Source organism: Diaporthe batatas (genome assembly GCF_019321695.1).
Source record: "Diaporthe batatas strain CRI 302-4 chromosome Unknown Contig00001, whole genome shotgun sequence".
Lineage (NCBI taxonomy): Eukaryota > Fungi > Ascomycota > Sordariomycetes > Diaporthales > Diaporthaceae > Diaporthe > Diaporthe batatas.
In genome coordinates this window covers 3,483,994-3,501,678 of record NW_025408548.1, presented here as the reverse complement: position 1 = coordinate 3,501,678, position 17,685 = coordinate 3,483,994, and the positions used below count along the sequence as shown (strand labels likewise).

Genomic DNA, 17,685 nt, shown 5'->3' with positions numbered 1-17,685 from the left:
CTTCATGTCGACAACCAACCCGCCTTGGACCTCGTCCGAAACGCCAAAATCACCACTCGTTCGAAGCACATAGCCGTTCACTACCACTTCGTCCGAGAAGGCGTCGGAAGCATCTACGACGTCGAACACGTTCCGTCCGCAGAAAATCTTGCGGATATTTGTACGAAAGCGCTTCCGAAGCCCATGCTGCTGGGTTTCTGTCGTTCGTTGGGTCTGTTGCCTGTTTGATTTCGACGGATCTGAGACTTGGCACCAATGGGTGCCAACGGAACAGCGAAGGGGAGTTCGACAGTGGGTTCGTCGGTTTGACGACCGGAACATCGTGCTATCCATGTATTTTAGACATCTCTTACGACGACGACGTCGTCGACGGATGGGGGGTGTGTTGGAAGGTACGGTCGGTCTGGCTGACTAAGCCAACTGGCACTTATTACCCGCTCCTTCTGAGCGCTGGGAGAGGACTTAGACTTCTCCCCAACATCAAACAATGAACTATCGTTTGCTCAAATAACTCATCAGCCGCTGCCTCGGTTAGGAGTCGGAGGAGCGATCTATAACGCCCCATTAATTTGATCTCGGCTCCCATGTGCTGCTGATCAATCCTAATTATGCATCAGTCAGCATCTGCCAACAGCCAACGCCACGCATTGAGACCCTGGCTGTCAAATTATATAGCGGAAAGGCAGGGCTAGTAAGCGAGCACTCATCGCCCACATGTGCAACCTGGGCCCATCGATATTGTCCCTAATTCGACGTCCACGGGTACTACAGTAGCCTTGGCCTGTCATGCCAATTAGTCCATTGCAACCCTGTGAAACTTTGTTGGTCAACTTCAAAGCAGGTGGGCAACCACGTTTCGATCCCAATGCGCAACTTTTCAGTGTGTCCGCCTGTTCTTGGCACGGTCAGTAGTACGATGGTTAATACCTAGGCACGCAGCCACAGAGGGGCTGGGAGCTTGCCGTGGGATAGTTGGCAATCCCCTCACGCAAACGAGTGGACTGCAGCGGCCCTCTCGTGACAAAACTTAGCTTTCAGCCATCCCGGAGTTTCCCTTCCTCTATGCGGCGCACTTGCCACGGCCGAGAATCTCCCGGTGGTGGTGCGTCAGCGTTCCGCCTCGAGTGAGTGGGTGGGTGGACTGGGCCGTTCTGTGTGGTCACCGGATGAGCACTTTGAACGCAGGGGGCCGGACGGAGAGCACGAACAAAGTGATTTGTGAATGCGCCTAAGGATCCCGAACCTCGCAGCCTCTTTGGCCCATCAATTTTCCGATATACATTGTGTGCGATTCTTTCGGGTCTTACTCGTCTAGCTCAACATCCTTCCAAAGTTCTCGCCCGTAGTGGAGTGGCCGCCCGTTGGCCCGGCCATATTACCCTCGGGCTGAATCGCTTCTTGTGTCTGCATTCTATATGGAGCTTCCCGTGGTGTGTAGAACTCGTATTGGAACAAGTAATTATGCCTCCCTGGTCTACAGTCCGCAGCCTTGCTATCAGTTTGTCGGACCCGGCTGCTCCATGCCTACAAGTTTGATCATCCAGAGCATCTGGACTGCATAATACGGTCCACAGGTCTTTAAGATCCTATAATAGGGCCTTTGCCTACGCTTTGCCAGTGGTGCGTGCTGAGTGTTTGCCACATCTATTGACTATCATGAGGGGAAAACTCACCACATTTATAGACAAATAGATATTATATCCTATAACTTTAGCCACACTATATTTTGCCTTTATACTATATAACTACTTATTTCTTCCCTAATAGTCCTTTTATAAAAGAACTTTAAACTTATTTTTTCCTTTATTTTTATTATATTTTTCTATATTATTAAAGAGTTAATAATTATTAATAATAAAAGTATAAATTTAAAGAAAGATAAACTTATTATATTCTTTTTTTTATTTTTTTATAAATTATTTTTTAAACTCTTTTTAAAAGTATTAATACTTTATTATAAAAGTTTTAAAATAATATATTATAAATTATTTCTTTATTTTAAGTTTTTAAAGTTAATAACTATATATTTATATAAAAGTTATAATATTAAACTTTATAAACTTATTTAATAAAAGTTTTATTAATATATATATATATATATATTTAAAAGATAATTTTTAATTAAACTTCTTTTAATATAATTTATTTATATAATAATTATTTTTAAACTTAATTTTATTATATAACTTCTTTATAATAATTAAATTATAAGTTACTTTTATTTATAATTAATATTATTATTAAAATAATACCCTTTAATCTTATTTATATATTATAAAATTAAAACTATAAATATTTATTATATTATAATTATTATTATTAGTATTATATTCTTTTTAAACATTAAATTTTAGGTGCTTACTATTATATAAAGGCGCTATATATATCCTTAAATATATATAGAATAGAAGCGAAACTATATATCCTACATAGCTCGATTCACATCTCATTATTATAGGTCTAAGCTAGGCAAATTCTATAGATTAAGCCTCAAGACTATCTACCAGCCAATAGATAGACCCTACCTAGATAAATGGCTTATATCTAATACAATCTTCGGTCTGAAATGAGCAGATGATCCGCTATCTTGGAATTTGGGATTTACTTAGTACCGACTGCAGCACGATCCTTGAAGGGCACAGCATGCCACGGGGTCCTAACAATAAGTTAAAATATGTCCCCTTCACTTGATGATATTCATCGAAAACCAGTGGAGTTTTCAGAGAGAGATGTTGTCTTGCTAATTATATGTGCTCATGATTATGTCTTCATTAAATAAAGCATAGTGTTTCCTGGGCTGCCTAGGTGGCGGGCTTACCCCCAATAGTACACCCCCACCACTCAGACAAGTAATTTCTAAGTCCTATTATACATTTCGAAATACAATGAAAGTCACGTTCTAGACTTGTATATTCTGTTTAGAAACATTTTTTGTTCATAATGTTGCCTTTAATTACCACTTTGCTTACATTGGTACTTTCTCTGTCACACACGTCGCTTCTCTTCACAGTTTTACACACAAGTACCTAGCTGGGCTCCTAATATTGCTATTGAAGTCTTAAAGACCTAGAACAATTAGGAGATTACATATTGTTTATGGTAATCACTCCGATGTATTTTCTAACGATCGTGGACTGGCTGCAAGCACAAGGAAGCGAGCTGGCCAACCTTCCCGTGCCTCCAGATAGGAGGATTCTTTTATCGATTTGGGACATCACTCAGATGGCAGCTGGCGTCACGTACTGCTGCGCCCCAGGTTTCTCTTCAGTGTTCGCTGGTATTAGATTGCCAAAGATATTGTGACCTCGCTTTTCGTCTTTGCGGTCATGAGTCGAAACGGAAGTCAGCTGTTAAGACGAAACGAGGTAGCGGTGGAGCGTGGGCGTCGTTAGAGAGTGTCACCCAGCCAGATCTAGTAGCCTGGAGATCCATGGATTGGTCTTCGCGGTACATACACTGACGATCAGCCGTTGAATTGTTTTTATGGGAGTGCCAATACGGCGCGGTTCAATGAACTTGTGCTGTTCCGCGGGCCCATCCGTGCTTATCGATCAAACCAATAAACATGCCTGTGGCCAAACCTTGACACGAGCCGTATGGCTTCCCGTGCTGCAGCTCCAACTTTGTTGATCGGCCACCCTAGTTTTCGACCTTTTCCTCGTTGCTGGGTGGTTTGCACAATTTATCATATTCTATCGGTTGATACAGGTGGGCTCTTGTGCTGTCCTTGCCCCACCTCGCCTCCATCCACTTGCGCATCGCTTCGAAGCTGTCGTACTTCTTGTCAACCCAGTTGGCCTCGTGCTGCGTACCGGGCTTCAGACAGAGCGGGTAGACCGGCCACGAGCCCTTACACCTGGTCATTGGGTTCTGTGGTAGCTTCCCCTCAGGAAAAACCCGGCCTCTAATGTTAATACAGGCGTTCGGGAGGTCCCGTACCACGGACCTCCCAAAGTCGATAAGCACAACGCGCCACTTCTGGCCGCCTCGTTCTTGTCCGTCCGATCGTTTTTGGCCATTTTGGGGCCGCTCTTCGCCATTTGCCTGGTGCAAGGAAGAGGGGGACGAAGGGTGTTTCGCGCCGCCAACGTCGTCTGCCTCGTCGTCCTCCATATAGTTACCGACCATAACGTTCCGTGTGTGTCGGTCGCCTTGGGAGACGCGTATGTACCACAGTGCACTTTGGGCCTCGGCAACACGCGCCAACAGGTCCATACGGACGGCAGACGGGATACCACGATAGGCGCCCGTCTCAAGCAGGTTTAGTATACTGTCTCCCGGGATGTACTCCATTAGGAGTAGGCGCACATTGCGGGTTACCTTGAACCCTTGCTGTCGGCCTTCTTCATTTCTTCTTGACTGGGGCCCGCCGCCGGTGGTTGCACAGTTGGTGGTAGTATTGCTAGCCGGTTCCAGCTCGAGCTCCCACGGCACGTCAAAGGACCAGCACCCCTCGAAGCGTGGTGTGTACCTGCCGTCAAGCCCACGCTCCCGGATCCGCTCATAGGCGGCGGCCTCGCGGGACCACTCAGACTCAGCAAAGCCTACAGGAGACCAGTCATCGTCTAGGTGCACATCATCCCACCTGTATAGCGGGTCGAAGATCTTGGCCACAAGGAGGCCCTGTATGCCGTCTACACGACACTGCACGACCTGGGCGTAGGCGCCGTCGCGCACCCTGATCTGGTGGAGGATCTCGAGCTGGCGTACCTTCCCATCCTCATGGGGCTCCGTCTTCCTGGGTTGATGCCTGAGATACCTCTCGGTGATTGTGTTGGGTGGGATTTTGCTTGGGTCGGATGATGACTCGTCCCAGGGTGTTAGATGGTCGATTGGGTCTACAATCTTACTCGGAGGCAGGATGTCCTCTGGGAGCAAGGGCTTACTGAGGCTGGCTGGCTCTGGCTCTGGGGGCTCGTAACATTTGCCGTTGTCGAATGGTGTGAGCGGCTTGTGGCGTTTGATCTCGAAGCAGGCGCCCTCGACGTAGGGCAGCGCGGGCCGCTTGCTGTCGTCGAAGACGTATTTAGTATTCTCAAATGAGAGGGACATTGTAGCGGCGCCGTGTTCCAGGGCAAAAATAGCCGGTGGGTGATGGAGTGATGAAAAGCAAAAGCGGACGGACCAGGTGGACATTCTTGGTCTTTATGGTCCTTGCCTAGGTACCTAGGTACTTAAGTAGTAATTATGCAACAGCGGACCCTAACCCTGAAACGGCCCTAAGGTCCAACTGCCCTTGCTACAAAATCCTTTTCGCGGGTGCACTAATGCTCCCTGACCAACGGCCAAGCCTACCTAGGTACCTAAGTAGGCATCTACCTCTGGCCCTGTGGCCCTGTAGCCCTGAGGCCCTGTGGCCCTGAGGCCCTGTGGCCCTGAGGCCCTGTGGCCCTGTGGCCCTGTGGCCCTATGGCCCTATGGCCCTGTGGCCCTGTGGCCCTATGGCCCTATAGCCCTTTTAAGGTAGTCTACACACTATCTAAGAAGGAGATTCCTTATTTAAAATAAACTATCTTATATTTAACTACTTAAAATTAATATAATTAATATTTATTCTTTTTTAAATATAAAGTTAAAAGATTTATAATTATTATAAAAAAAATATAAAAAAAATAAAGTTTTTAAGTTTTATTTAAAATTATAAAATTTTAAATAATATTTAATTTATTTTAAAAAAATAAAAAAATAAAAAAGTTTTAAAAATTTTAATATTAAAAACTTAAAGCTTTTAAAGTTATAAATAATTTATATATTTAATTACTTATTTTAATTTTTAATTTAATATAATTATAATAATAATTATATTTTTAATTACTATTTATATAATTATTTTATAATATAATATAATATTATAATTTAATTTAATTTAAACTTTTAAAATATTTAAATACTTTTATTTAAAAATATAAATTTTAAATTAAATTTATTAAATTTAAATTTAAAACTTTTATAAATTTTAATTTATTTTAAATTAAATTTATAATTTTTAATTATTTTAAAATATATTAATTATTTTATTTTTTAAATATAAAATTAAAAACTTATAATTATAAAATTTTAATTAATTTTATTTAATTATTTATTATATTATAATTTAATTTAATTTAATTTTAATTTTTAAAATTCTTTTAATTTTTATTTTTAAAAATTAAAACTTTATAATTTTAAATTTAAATTTTAAATTCTTATAAATTTTAATATATTTTAAATTAAATTTATAATTCTTTAACTTTTTAAAAATATATTAATTATTTTAAATATTAATAACTTTCTTTAAAATAAAAATAAAATTTTTATATAATTATAAATTTAATTCTTAATAATTATTTCTTTTTTATAAAATTATTAAAATTATAAACTTAAATAATAAAATATAATTATTTTATTTAAAATTATATTTTAATTTAATAAAAATATAATAAATTAAATAACTATTTTAAATAATTTTTATAATATAATAAAATTAATAAATTAATATTTATTTAAATAAAATTAAAATTTATATATATTTTTAAAGAAATAATAATTTAATTTTATTTACTTTAATTAATTTATATTTAAAAACTTAAATTATATAATAAATTTAATATTTATATATAATATTTATTAATATTAAATTATATAATTTATAATTAATAATAATTTTAATATTTAATAAATTAATAATATTAATTTTAATTAATATAATTTAATATATTATTATAAATTATTTATATTTTTAGTTTTATTAAAAATTAAAAGTAAATAGTTAAAGTTTTAAAAGAATAAAATATAATATATTTTTAAAAATTAATTTAATTAAGTTTATTATATAAAACTTTTATAATAACTTTATAATTATTTTATAATACTATCTATTATTGAAAAATCCTTCTTATATTAATATATTAAATTATATTAAGTTAGATTAATATTATTAGTTTATTAAAAGTTAAAGTTATTATAAATTATAAACTATTTAATTTTAATATTATTAAATATTATATATAAAGTTATTATATAACTTAAATATAAGTTAGTTAAAATAAATAAAGATAAAGCTATTATTCTTTTAAAAGTTTTAACTCTATTTAAATAAATATTTATTTATTTACTTTATAAATAAAACTATTTAAAAGTAGTTACTTAACTAAATTAAAATATAATTAAGTAAGGTAACTATATTTTATTATTATATATAATATTTAAGTTTATAGTTTTAATAAATTATAAATAAAAGAAATAACTATTAATAATTAAATTTATAATTATATAAAAATAAATTTTACTTTAAAAAAGTTATTATTATTAAAATAATTAATATATTTTTAAAAAAGTTAAAAGATTATAAGTTTAATTTAAAGTAAATTAAGATTTATAAGAATTTTAAGGCTTTAACTATACTATATTTTTCCTTTACACTATATAACCACTCATTTCTTTCCTAGCAGTCTAAAGCTTATATATAAAGTCTTTAATAACTTTATATATATCCTTATAGTCCTTTTAAAGAGGAACTTTAAATCTACTCTTTTCTTTATTTCTATTATACTTTTCTATACTATTAAAAAGTTAATAGTTATTAATAATAAAAATATAAACTTAAAGAAGGATAAGCTTATTATACTCTCCCTTTATCTTCTTATAAATTACTTTTAAAACTCTCTCTAAGAGTTTTAATACTTTATTATAAAAGTTTTAAAGGTAGTATATTATAAATTATTTCTTTATCTTAAATTTTTTTAAAGTTAGTAACTATATACTTAAATAGGGGCTATAGTGTTAGCTTATTTAATAAGGTTTTATTGTAAAGTATATATATATATATATATATATATATATATATTTAGAGAATAATTTTTAGCTAGGCTTCCCTTAATATAATTCATTTATATAGTAATTATTTTAAAGACCTAATCTCACTATATAACTCCTTTATAGTATTAATATTATTATTAAAATAATACCCTTAGCTTTATTTATATATTATAAAGTTAAGGCTATAAATACTATTATATTATAACTATTATTATTAATATTATATTCTTTTTAATATTAAGTTTTAAATACTTATTACTATATAAAGGTACTATATATATCCTTAAATATATATAAAATAAAAGTAAAACTATATAAAAATCTTAAATTTAAACTTAAAAGTTTAAATTTAAATTTAATTATTTAAAAAATATTAAATAGATTTAAAGAGAGTTTAAATAAAGTTAAAAACTAAATTAAATTATAATATAATAAAATAATTAAATAAAAGTTAATTAAAAATTATAATTATAAGTTTTTAACTTTATATTTAAAAGAATTAATATATTATTATAAAATAATATTTTTAATAATAAATAATATTATAAATATAATAAATTATAAAATTATAATAAAATATTTTATATAATAAGTTTAATTAAATTAATTTTTAAAGATTATATTATATTTTATTTTTAAAATTTTAAATATTTATTTTAATTTAATAATAAAATTTAAAAAAATTAAATAATTTATTAATTATTATAAATATTAATTTTCTTTTAAAAAATAAAGTTTATTTTATATAAATTATTTATATTTTTAATTTTATTATTAAATTAAAAATAAATAATTATAATTTTAAAAAATAAAATATAATATATTTTTAAAGATTAATTTAATTAAATTTATTATATAAAACTTTTATAATAACTTTATAATTTATTATATTTATAATATTCTTTATTATTAAAAATACTTTTATATTAATATATTAAATTATATTTAATTAATTTAAATTAATATTATTAATTTATTAAAAATTAAAATTATTATAAATTATAAATTAATTTAATATTAATAAATATTATATATAAATATTAAAATTTATTATATAATTTAAATTATATATAACTATAAATTAATTAAAATAAATAAAAATAAAATTATTATTTTTAATTAATATTTTAATTTTATTTTATAAATAAATAAATATTTATTAATTTTATTATATTATAAATAAAATTATTTAAAAATAATAATTTAATTTATTATATTTTAAATTAAAATATAATTTTAAATAAAATAATTATATTTTATTATTTAAATTTATAATTTTAATAATTTTATAAAAAATAATTATTATTAAAAGTTAATATTTATTTATTTAATAATTATATTTACTTACTTAGTTTTTTATTAACTATTTATTTAATATAAGAATTTATATATAGAGTCTATATAAAACTATATATCTAATTAAAATTCTTTAAATTTTTAAAACTTTTAATATAAGCCTCTTTTAACACCCCTTTTAATATACCTTCTAGTACACCTTTTAGATAGTACACCTTTTAGGCTATATACCTTCTAGGCTATATATATTTAAGTACTAACTAAGTATTTAAATATTAATTAAATATTAGAAGGCTAGAAGTTTAGAGTATTAAAAGGTTAAAAGAAGTATTAAAAGGTTAGAAAAAGTATAGTTTTTATCTTTACTTTTTTAACTTTTAGTTTTTTAATATTTAATTAGTATTTAAATACTTAGTTAATATTTAAATATATATAAATTAAATAGTAAAGGTAAAAGTAAAGATAAAGATAAAGGTAAAGGGGTATTAAAAGGTATATTAAAAGGGGTATTAGAAGGAGTTTATATTAAAAGTATTAAAAATTAGAGAAGGAAATTATACTATAAGGTCTTTTAATATTAACTTAGAAGGTACTTATAAATATAAGAGAGTTATTTAGAAAATTAATATTAAGTAAGTAGTTAGTAGGAATTAAATAAGTAAATATAATTATTAAGTAAGTAGATATTAGTTTAATTATTAATAATTAAATTTATAATTATAAACTATAAATTATTTATATATTTTTAATTTTATTATTAAATTAAAAATAAATAATTAAATTTTAAAAAATAAAATATAATATATTTTTAAAGATTAATTTAATTAAGTTTATTATATAAAACTTTTTATAATAACTTTATAATTATTTATAATACTATTTATTATTAAAAGATACTTTTATATTAATATATTAAACTATATTAGTTTAGGTTAACATTATTAACTTTAATATAAACTAGTTTATTAAAAGTTAAAGTTATTATAAATAATAAATTAGTTTTAATACTATTAAGTATTATATAAATTTATAACTATATAAATATAAATCTTTATTTTAAAGAAAAATTATTAATATTTAAAATAATTAATATATTTTTAAAAAATTAAAAATTATAAATTTAATTTAAAATATATTAAAATTTATAAAAACTTTAAATTTAAATTTAAAAGTTTTAATTTAATATTTATATTTATAAATTATAAACTATTTATATTTTTAATTTTATTATTAAGTTAAAAGTAAATATTTAAAGTTTTAAAAGAATAAAATATAATATATTTTTAAAGATTAATTTAATTAAATTTATTATATAAAACTTTTTATAATAACTTTATAATTGTTTATAATATTATTTATTATTAGAAAATACCTTCTTATATTAATATATTAAGCTATATTAATTTAAATTAATACTATTAGTTTTAATATAAATTAATTTATTAAAAGTTAAAGCTATTATAGACTATAAGCTATTTAATTTAATATTAATAAGTATTATATATAAGTATTAAATTTATTATATAACTTAAGTAAGTTAGTTAAAATAAATGAAAATAAAGTTATTATTTCTTTAATTAAAGATATATATAAGTTTTAACTTTACTTTATAAATAAATACCTATCTATTAACTCTATTATATTATAAGTAAAATTATTTAAAAATAATTACTTAATTTATTATATTATTAAATTAAAAGATAATTAAATAAAGTAATTATATTTTATTATTTAAGTTTATAATTCTAATAACTTTATAAAAGAAATAACTATAAATAATTAAATCTATAATTATATAAAAATAAATCTTTATTTTAAAAGAAGTTATTAATATTTAAAATAATTAATATATTTTTAAAAACTAAAAGATTATAAATTTAATTTAAAGAAAATTAAAATTTATAAAAATCTTAAACTTAAATTTAAGGGTTTTAATTTAATATTTATATTAATAAAAATAAAAGTATTTATATAGTTTTAAAAGGTTTAAATTAAATTAAATTAAGTTATAATAAAAATCAATTAAATAAAAATTAATTAAAAATTATAATTATAAATCTTTTAACTTTATATTAAAAGGATATTTATATTTATAAAAATAAATATATATATAAAGTTTTTAAAAAAGTTTAAATTAAATTAAATTAAATTAAATTATAATAAAATAAAATAATTAAATTAAAATTAATTAAAAATTATAATTATAAATTTTTAATTTTATATTTAAAAACTTAAAAATATTATATAAAATATTAATAAATAATTTATTTAAATTAATTAATTTATTTTATTAAAGTTTTATAATAAATAAATTAATAAATAAATAATTAAATATTAATTAAATATATTAAATTAATTTTTTTAAATTAAATATAAAAAAGTAAAAACTTTCTATATAAGTTTAAACTTATTTAACTAAATAAATAACTAAACTAAAATATATTACTTTTATATATCCTTAAAAAGCCTAAAAGGCTCTCATAGTTTTTTAAACCTTTCAGTAACTAATATATTAATTTAGTAATAAACTTAGGTATGCTTAGTGTTATAGGTGGGTGGATGCTGGCTGTGCTGCCGCCTGCTTGTGTGTGGGAACCAACAGGGCTAAAAGTAGCAACCTGTGGGCCAACACTTCGAGGCCTGCCTACCAACAAGCCCCTGGAAGGCCCGCCCACCCGGCCGTGACCATGAACTGTTTATTGTCACCAAAGATGTGCATTTGCCATTGATGGCCTCGGCAATACGCCAACTGCCCGGCCAAGGTGGCGCCTGGCACGACGCGGCCGAGTTTCGCTGTCTCGAACGTGGATACCAGAGGGGCTGTAAGTTAATCCGGCGTAGCCACCGGCGCAATTACAGGTCTGCCCCCTCGTAGCTCAGCATGTCTCGCAGCGGCACTGCATCACGATGGCTTCTCGCTCCACTGGCCACATCCAACCTGACCAGACCAAAAATAGATCCTCAACTTCAGTTTCCCCCAAGAATGGCCCAAAAAGAGTGGTCCGCAACGAGACAGCCTCGTCGAATGAAGCATGCACGCCATGGTATATTAATGCCAGCCCATGTACGGCCCAGGAAGACCGGCTGGAGGCTTACTATCCTCATCCATTACTCGCATTGTCCCTTGAACTATCATCTTCATTTGAATTGAACCTCGTATCTATACTATAAATCTCACTCTGCCTTCATTATTCACCTGGCTGTCTAACTTGCCCTCTTCGAGAGCTCACCAAGACATAACACATCCTTCACACAACACTTGAGTGGCCCTTCCATTTATCCGCATCAGCCATGACTACCGTATTCAGCTCGTTCAGCAGAGCGCTAGACGACATCTCCAAGAATAAGCTCGGTCGACAGAGAGAGGGCAAAGGTACAGAGGTCAGAACGCACATATCTGGGCACAACACAGCAAATTGCGACCCCCCAGCCTCTGCAATTGAAATACCCTTGAGCCACTGGATCGAAAAAGCCAACACCCTGTGCCTTGGGAAGCCCGAAGTCCAAGCCAAGCTCAAGGAAGCATACATGCCACTCATGGAACAGGCCCACATGATCAACTCAGAGGAGGACATCGTCGTTGCTTCTGCACGAGACTTCACCTATCCGGTCAACGTGGCTTTGAACATGGTCCATCCTCACGATTCTGTTCTCTGTGAGGTGAGCAAGAATAAGGATAACTCGGGGCCTACCTCACACCTCAGCCGTATTGATCGGATGTACTTCCACGGGCCTCCAAAGGAACCGGACCACCCGGGCAGCTCAGTGAACACCATGGCTGGCCTGGAGTTCAAGAGCTTTAAGGCATTGAATGCTGCAAAATTCGAAGAAATTATAGTCAGAGACAGTGAAGCATTTGTTGGTCGCATGGACGCCAGGGATGAAGGCGACGAACCCGATTCAACGGAGACGCTGAACGTCGCAACGATTCTGAGCCAGGCAACGCACTACGTCATGAAATTCAAGACACCATTCGTCGCCTTGTTTGACTACAACACTCTGATTCTTCTAGTTATGAAGAATACCCAGACTGTTCAGCCCAAGACTAAAACCACTAAAACTAAGGCCAGAGGTTATGGCGGAGATGTGCGTATATTTCTGTCCCCTCCCCCACAAAGAGCCCCCGCCAGTGCGTCTTATATGTACTGCACACTATCTATCATCATCCTAGTGATCAGCTACTATCGAACGACGTTCTAACATTCCGGGGACTGAGCAGTTCGCATATATGACCGTTGTCAAGAATAGCAATCAGATGCGCAGCGCGATGCTGGGGTTCCTGCTCTCCGCACACCTGGAGAGGGAAAACGACGATAGCTGGCATAAGTCCGCAAACGGCACGGATATTTTGATCGACCCCTCCAATCTGCCCAGAATGGGGCCACGTGGTGCGCCTGGCTCGAGAGCACTCCCGGACCGTAGTGCGACAAAGAGGTCGTACAAGGAGAGGAATACCTCGGAAAGCGAGGGAGGCTCACAGTACTCACAGAATAGGGGACACGCTGCGAGCCACACCGGTGAGAAACAGCTCCTACCCACCTCACCGATCGGTGCTGTCTTTGCCCTGAATGTCAAGCCCACGTCGAACACACACACATATACATACACAACTTTGGAAGCCTATGCTGACGCCGATGTCTTTGCTTAAGGTCCCGTTGCTCATGGAGGGCCCCCCCGCAAGCCGTCATGTCTGGTCAAGACCAGCTCTAGCCTCTCCAGCGCCTCCACGTCGAGCTCGAGCTCTGCGAGCAGCCGCGGGTCGTGCGGCAGCGCGACGACCGTGTCTTCTACCGGCAGCGCCGGGAAGCCTACCAAACCCAACCCCAATGCCCATGTCACAACTACTACTGGCGCGGCCAAGACCGCAACCGCAACCGCCCGGCCCCCCACCAGTACCACAACTACTACTCCTTCTGGCCCCACCGGCACCAAACCCGTGAAGCAGTTCACCAAGGTGGCCCCGAGCCCGGCAAACAGTGTTGCGAACAAGGCCGGCAGCGGGTAGCTGCCGGCCTTGTGTGCGAGCAGGCGCGGCATCGACCGGCCGCTGGCAAGAGGTGGTGGCGGAGAGGTAAGCTTAACAGCACTAGTATATAAACAGGGTACTAGTATTATTAGAGCTATAATAAGCATAAAATTATATAAATATATATTATGCTTAGAATTGCAGATGCTTATCACCCTCACCGCCATCACGTGTCATTACCCTTGTACCACAAGCGTTGTGAATGGTTTCTTGGTAGATGGTTTTTAGATAAAATTGATGTCTCTACAAATGAGCCTGAAGATCATTCCACCACTTCTAGGCCGAAACGCCCTTCCATGCAACCCAATAGCAGAGGTCGTCCAGCCTAAGCAATGCCCTTTTCCAGCTCAAATCCCCAGAGACCAAAACGCCAAAACACCAAACATCAGGCCCACAAGTGTGCAGCAGATCATGTCGCTGTGCCTGCCCACGATGATTTACTTATTCAGGGTCCTGGTCCTGCCCGGGCCGGTATAATCCCAAGGAACGTACGCGCTCGCTACCGGGGTCGTGCGCAGGGTCGACTCAGAGGGCAGTCGTGTGGCGTGCAGCTCGCGCTGTTGCTGAATCAGGGGCCTGGCGTAGAAGGCTGCTTCACATGTCAGTCACTAGGGCCTGGTGACGGCGTGGCCTTGGGGTTTGGAGTTCAATGCTCACCAATTCCTGCGACAGCAGCCACGGAGACGATTCTCGCTGACAGAGGCAGTGCCTTTAATCTGGACGCCTTTGTGACGGCTGGCTGGATGGATGGGTAGTCGAACTTTGGGAGAGCCGAGCCATAGGAGTTGGTAGTCATGATGGGCAGCTTTTATATGCTCTTGTTCTTGGTGGCGGTCAAATTGCCGGGGTAAACGTCTTGCGTTGATGGTGTTCTTGTTGGGAAAGATGGGTGATGATGGTCTGCTTTCTACAAGCCGAGAGCACCATCTCGAGCAGAAACCACTTAAATATCTGAAGATGGGCCCCGTTATTTCATATTGTCCACATGGTCTTGATCCTCTCTACGCACGACATGAGCCTCCGTGCTGTGCTTGTCGGGGCGTGTCACGGAGTGTCTCGCCGGGCCGGAATGGCATGATGGGTTACGGTCCCTCATATGTTGGGTGGCATGAGCCCTGGCGAGGGTGGAGCCACCTGCTGCGAGCCCGAGGCGGCGCCAAGGCCCAGCTTTGTACGACATGATCTCCTGCCCTGTAAAACCCACGCCTGCAGATTCGAACCTAGATCAGACTGGCTACCATTCTCCGTACGGGCGTTGGCTGGGGTAGGACGGGGCAGGCTGACCATCTCCGCATCCCTGATTTGATCCAGATCTGTCACTCTGCAAGGGGCGGGGCCTGCCCTCGATGGGTGCTGGATGGCGCGAGAAGTGGGATGTTCATCGACACGGGGTATTGGGGTAGGGTGTGTTTTCGCGGGGAGTTGCTGGGGCCCGGGAATTCCAGCGACTCGCCACAGCCTTGCTGTGGGCTCCGGGTTATTCTCGTGACACATCTGAGAAGAGCACTGCCTTATTACTGCATTGCATCACTGCACTGGTGATGTCTCTTGCTTTTCCTACCTGGACTTGCCGGCTGCCAGGTAATCAGGGTTATCAGGAACTGTCCTCCGATTCTCCATATCTCTGTTCCTGCCTCATCCCCTGGCTGCCGCCTGGCCCTGTCTGTGTCACTGCAAATCTTTTCTTTCCTGGTGTTTGCTTTTCTCAGATGATTGGAAAAACATTCCAGTCCGTGATAGCGACAGGGGGCAGGACAACACGAGTTACTGGGCGACAGAATCGACTGACGTGTGGAAACTCACCCTCATAATAATAAGAGCCCTGTGATTGGCAATTTCATGCTTCGCAATAGCATTGGTCTCCCCGACACCAAAGGGTTTACACGAGCAGCAACGTGTGTTTACCTGCCAAGTGTCGCAGACACTTCTGGCTCCCTCGCCCGGCAACAGAGGAAGCACAGATCTGGGGATATTAGGATTTCTTTGGCTGCGGTGCCCCCATTCATGCAACTGTACCGGTGTTTTGCAGGATCAGCCAACCCTGTGGCAACAGGCAAAATGGCGATCCGAGTGGCGGGTGCGAAGCGGCAGGGTGACCAGACTGACTGCACAACATGCTGCTCATAGGCAGAGGACGAGTGTCGGCAGCCAGGCAGCCAGGCAGCCAGGCAGCGTGGACTAGAGCATGCTGGAGCACATGCTGTGCGACCACTCTGGGCAAGTAGAACGAGGACGTGAACCGAGTTTCCAACACCACCAAAGCCGGCTCAGGGCCACGGTGAAGAGCTAGCGGCGCAGGCCGCGGGCGGCGAGGTCTGGGTGGAAGCAAGACGGTAGCCAATTGCCCCGCAGGCATCAATGCCCTCTTGAGAGAGAGACCACAGTCAAGCACTCATACTCCGTAGACGGTAGAAGCCACTGGCACTGCGACTTGGCATCCGGGGCTGTCTCGGTGCCCAGGTCTGGTGCCGGTGTGCTCCAACGGCCAGCCCGTCCTGATGGTAATGCGTGTCACCACAGCAGCTGCTGTTGTGACCAGTGGTGGCCGTCGCAGCGGACAGGTCAGTTCTCGAAGGCGGCCCGGCAGTGTCGAGGCTGGCTGCAAACTGGATCCGGCCGCGGGGATTAGCACAGCATGTGGAGGGCACAACTGTGTGCTGTGCAATAACAGGCAGAGGCCGACTCGTCAGCCAGCTGTTGTTATTGTTGTTGCGTGGCCATGTGTGTGCCTGGTGGGCAGCTGGGCCTTCCAATCAAGGAAGCCCGGCATCCGAGACGAATTGTCTCCGTCTTGGCTGAGCTTCCAGAAAATTCCCCGAAACGTCGGTTGGGCGTTGGTCAGCCGGGGGCCGGGGGGGAGATACACACGTCAGGTTGTGGGAGCCTGTCTCGCCGGACACGTTTTGGGCATGCAGAGCGCAGAGAAGACAGGCGGCCGGACCGTTGTGCGCGAATGCCGTGTAAACATGACCGGCATGTAAAAGGGGGAGGGGGGAAGGGCGATGGGCGATGGACGATGGGCGATGGGGCCCACTGAGTTTCTGCAACCTCGACTTGGCTATTTTGAAGCAGGCGGCCCTGCAGTCTGGCAAGTCTGGCCCTCCCGCAAAGACAATACAGACAGACCTCGCCAACGTGCATGCACCTGACAGCTTGGGCAGACGGTGCTTTATTGTTAATCGATCCATGCGCCTGCACCTGCACCTGCCTGCACCGTTGCCGCCCCACCGCCGTCGCAAACACCAACCAGCAGCTGTTGTTGGCCCGACCTTGCATTTGGATATTGGATCAATCACATCACAAGGTGCTGTCAGCAGTCTCGTCCAAGCTGGGCGTCCTGAAAGTACCGGCAGTCGACTTGTCCTCAGTCTGTCTGTCGTTTCTGCACCCGCAGGTGCATAGAGTAAGTGCATTTCTTTGCATGTTCCTAGGCTGCTCGCAGACCCCCACTGGGACTGTTGGGAAAAAGGGAAAGAAAATAGAAAGAGAAAAAGAAACAAAACAGGACTAACAGGACTAACAGGACTAACAGGACCCCTCCACCAGACGTCTAGTACGGACAGACC

General features: G+C 36.4%; 3 protein-coding genes across 3 annotated transcripts; 1 reads left to right on the top strand and 2 right to left on the bottom strand.

The window, feature by feature from the left end:
- Positions 1-3,113: 3,113 nt before the first annotated feature.
- Positions 3,114-5,111, bottom strand: KVR01_000396 (uncharacterized protein). Its single transcript, XM_044791989.1, has one exon. The coding sequence runs from the start codon at positions 5,050-5,052 to the stop codon at positions 3,640-3,642; it is 1,413 nt and encodes a 470-aa protein (XP_044650345.1). The 5' UTR covers positions 5,053-5,111; the 3' UTR covers positions 3,114-3,639.
- Positions 5,112-12,384: 7,273 nt separating this feature from the next.
- Positions 12,385-14,337, top strand: KVR01_000917 (uncharacterized protein; the record flags this gene model as incomplete). The annotated part of the gene is made up of 3 exons (XM_044789864.1): positions 12,385-13,179; positions 13,313-13,610; positions 13,743-14,337. The coding sequence occupies 3 exons, from the start codon at positions 12,385-12,387 to the stop codon at positions 14,096-14,098; spliced, it is 1,449 nt and encodes a 482-aa protein (XP_044650866.1). The 3' UTR covers positions 14,099-14,337.
- Positions 14,338-14,381: 44 nt separating this feature from the next.
- Positions 14,382-14,915, bottom strand: KVR01_000220 (uncharacterized protein; the record flags this gene model as incomplete). The annotated part of the gene is made up of 3 exons (XM_044795046.1): positions 14,382-14,444; positions 14,623-14,708; positions 14,777-14,915. 3 exons carry the CDS (start codon positions 14,913-14,915, stop codon positions 14,382-14,384), a joined length of 288 nt encoding a protein of 95 aa, XP_044650169.1.
- Between the last annotated feature and the right edge of the window lie 2,770 nt (positions 14,916-17,685).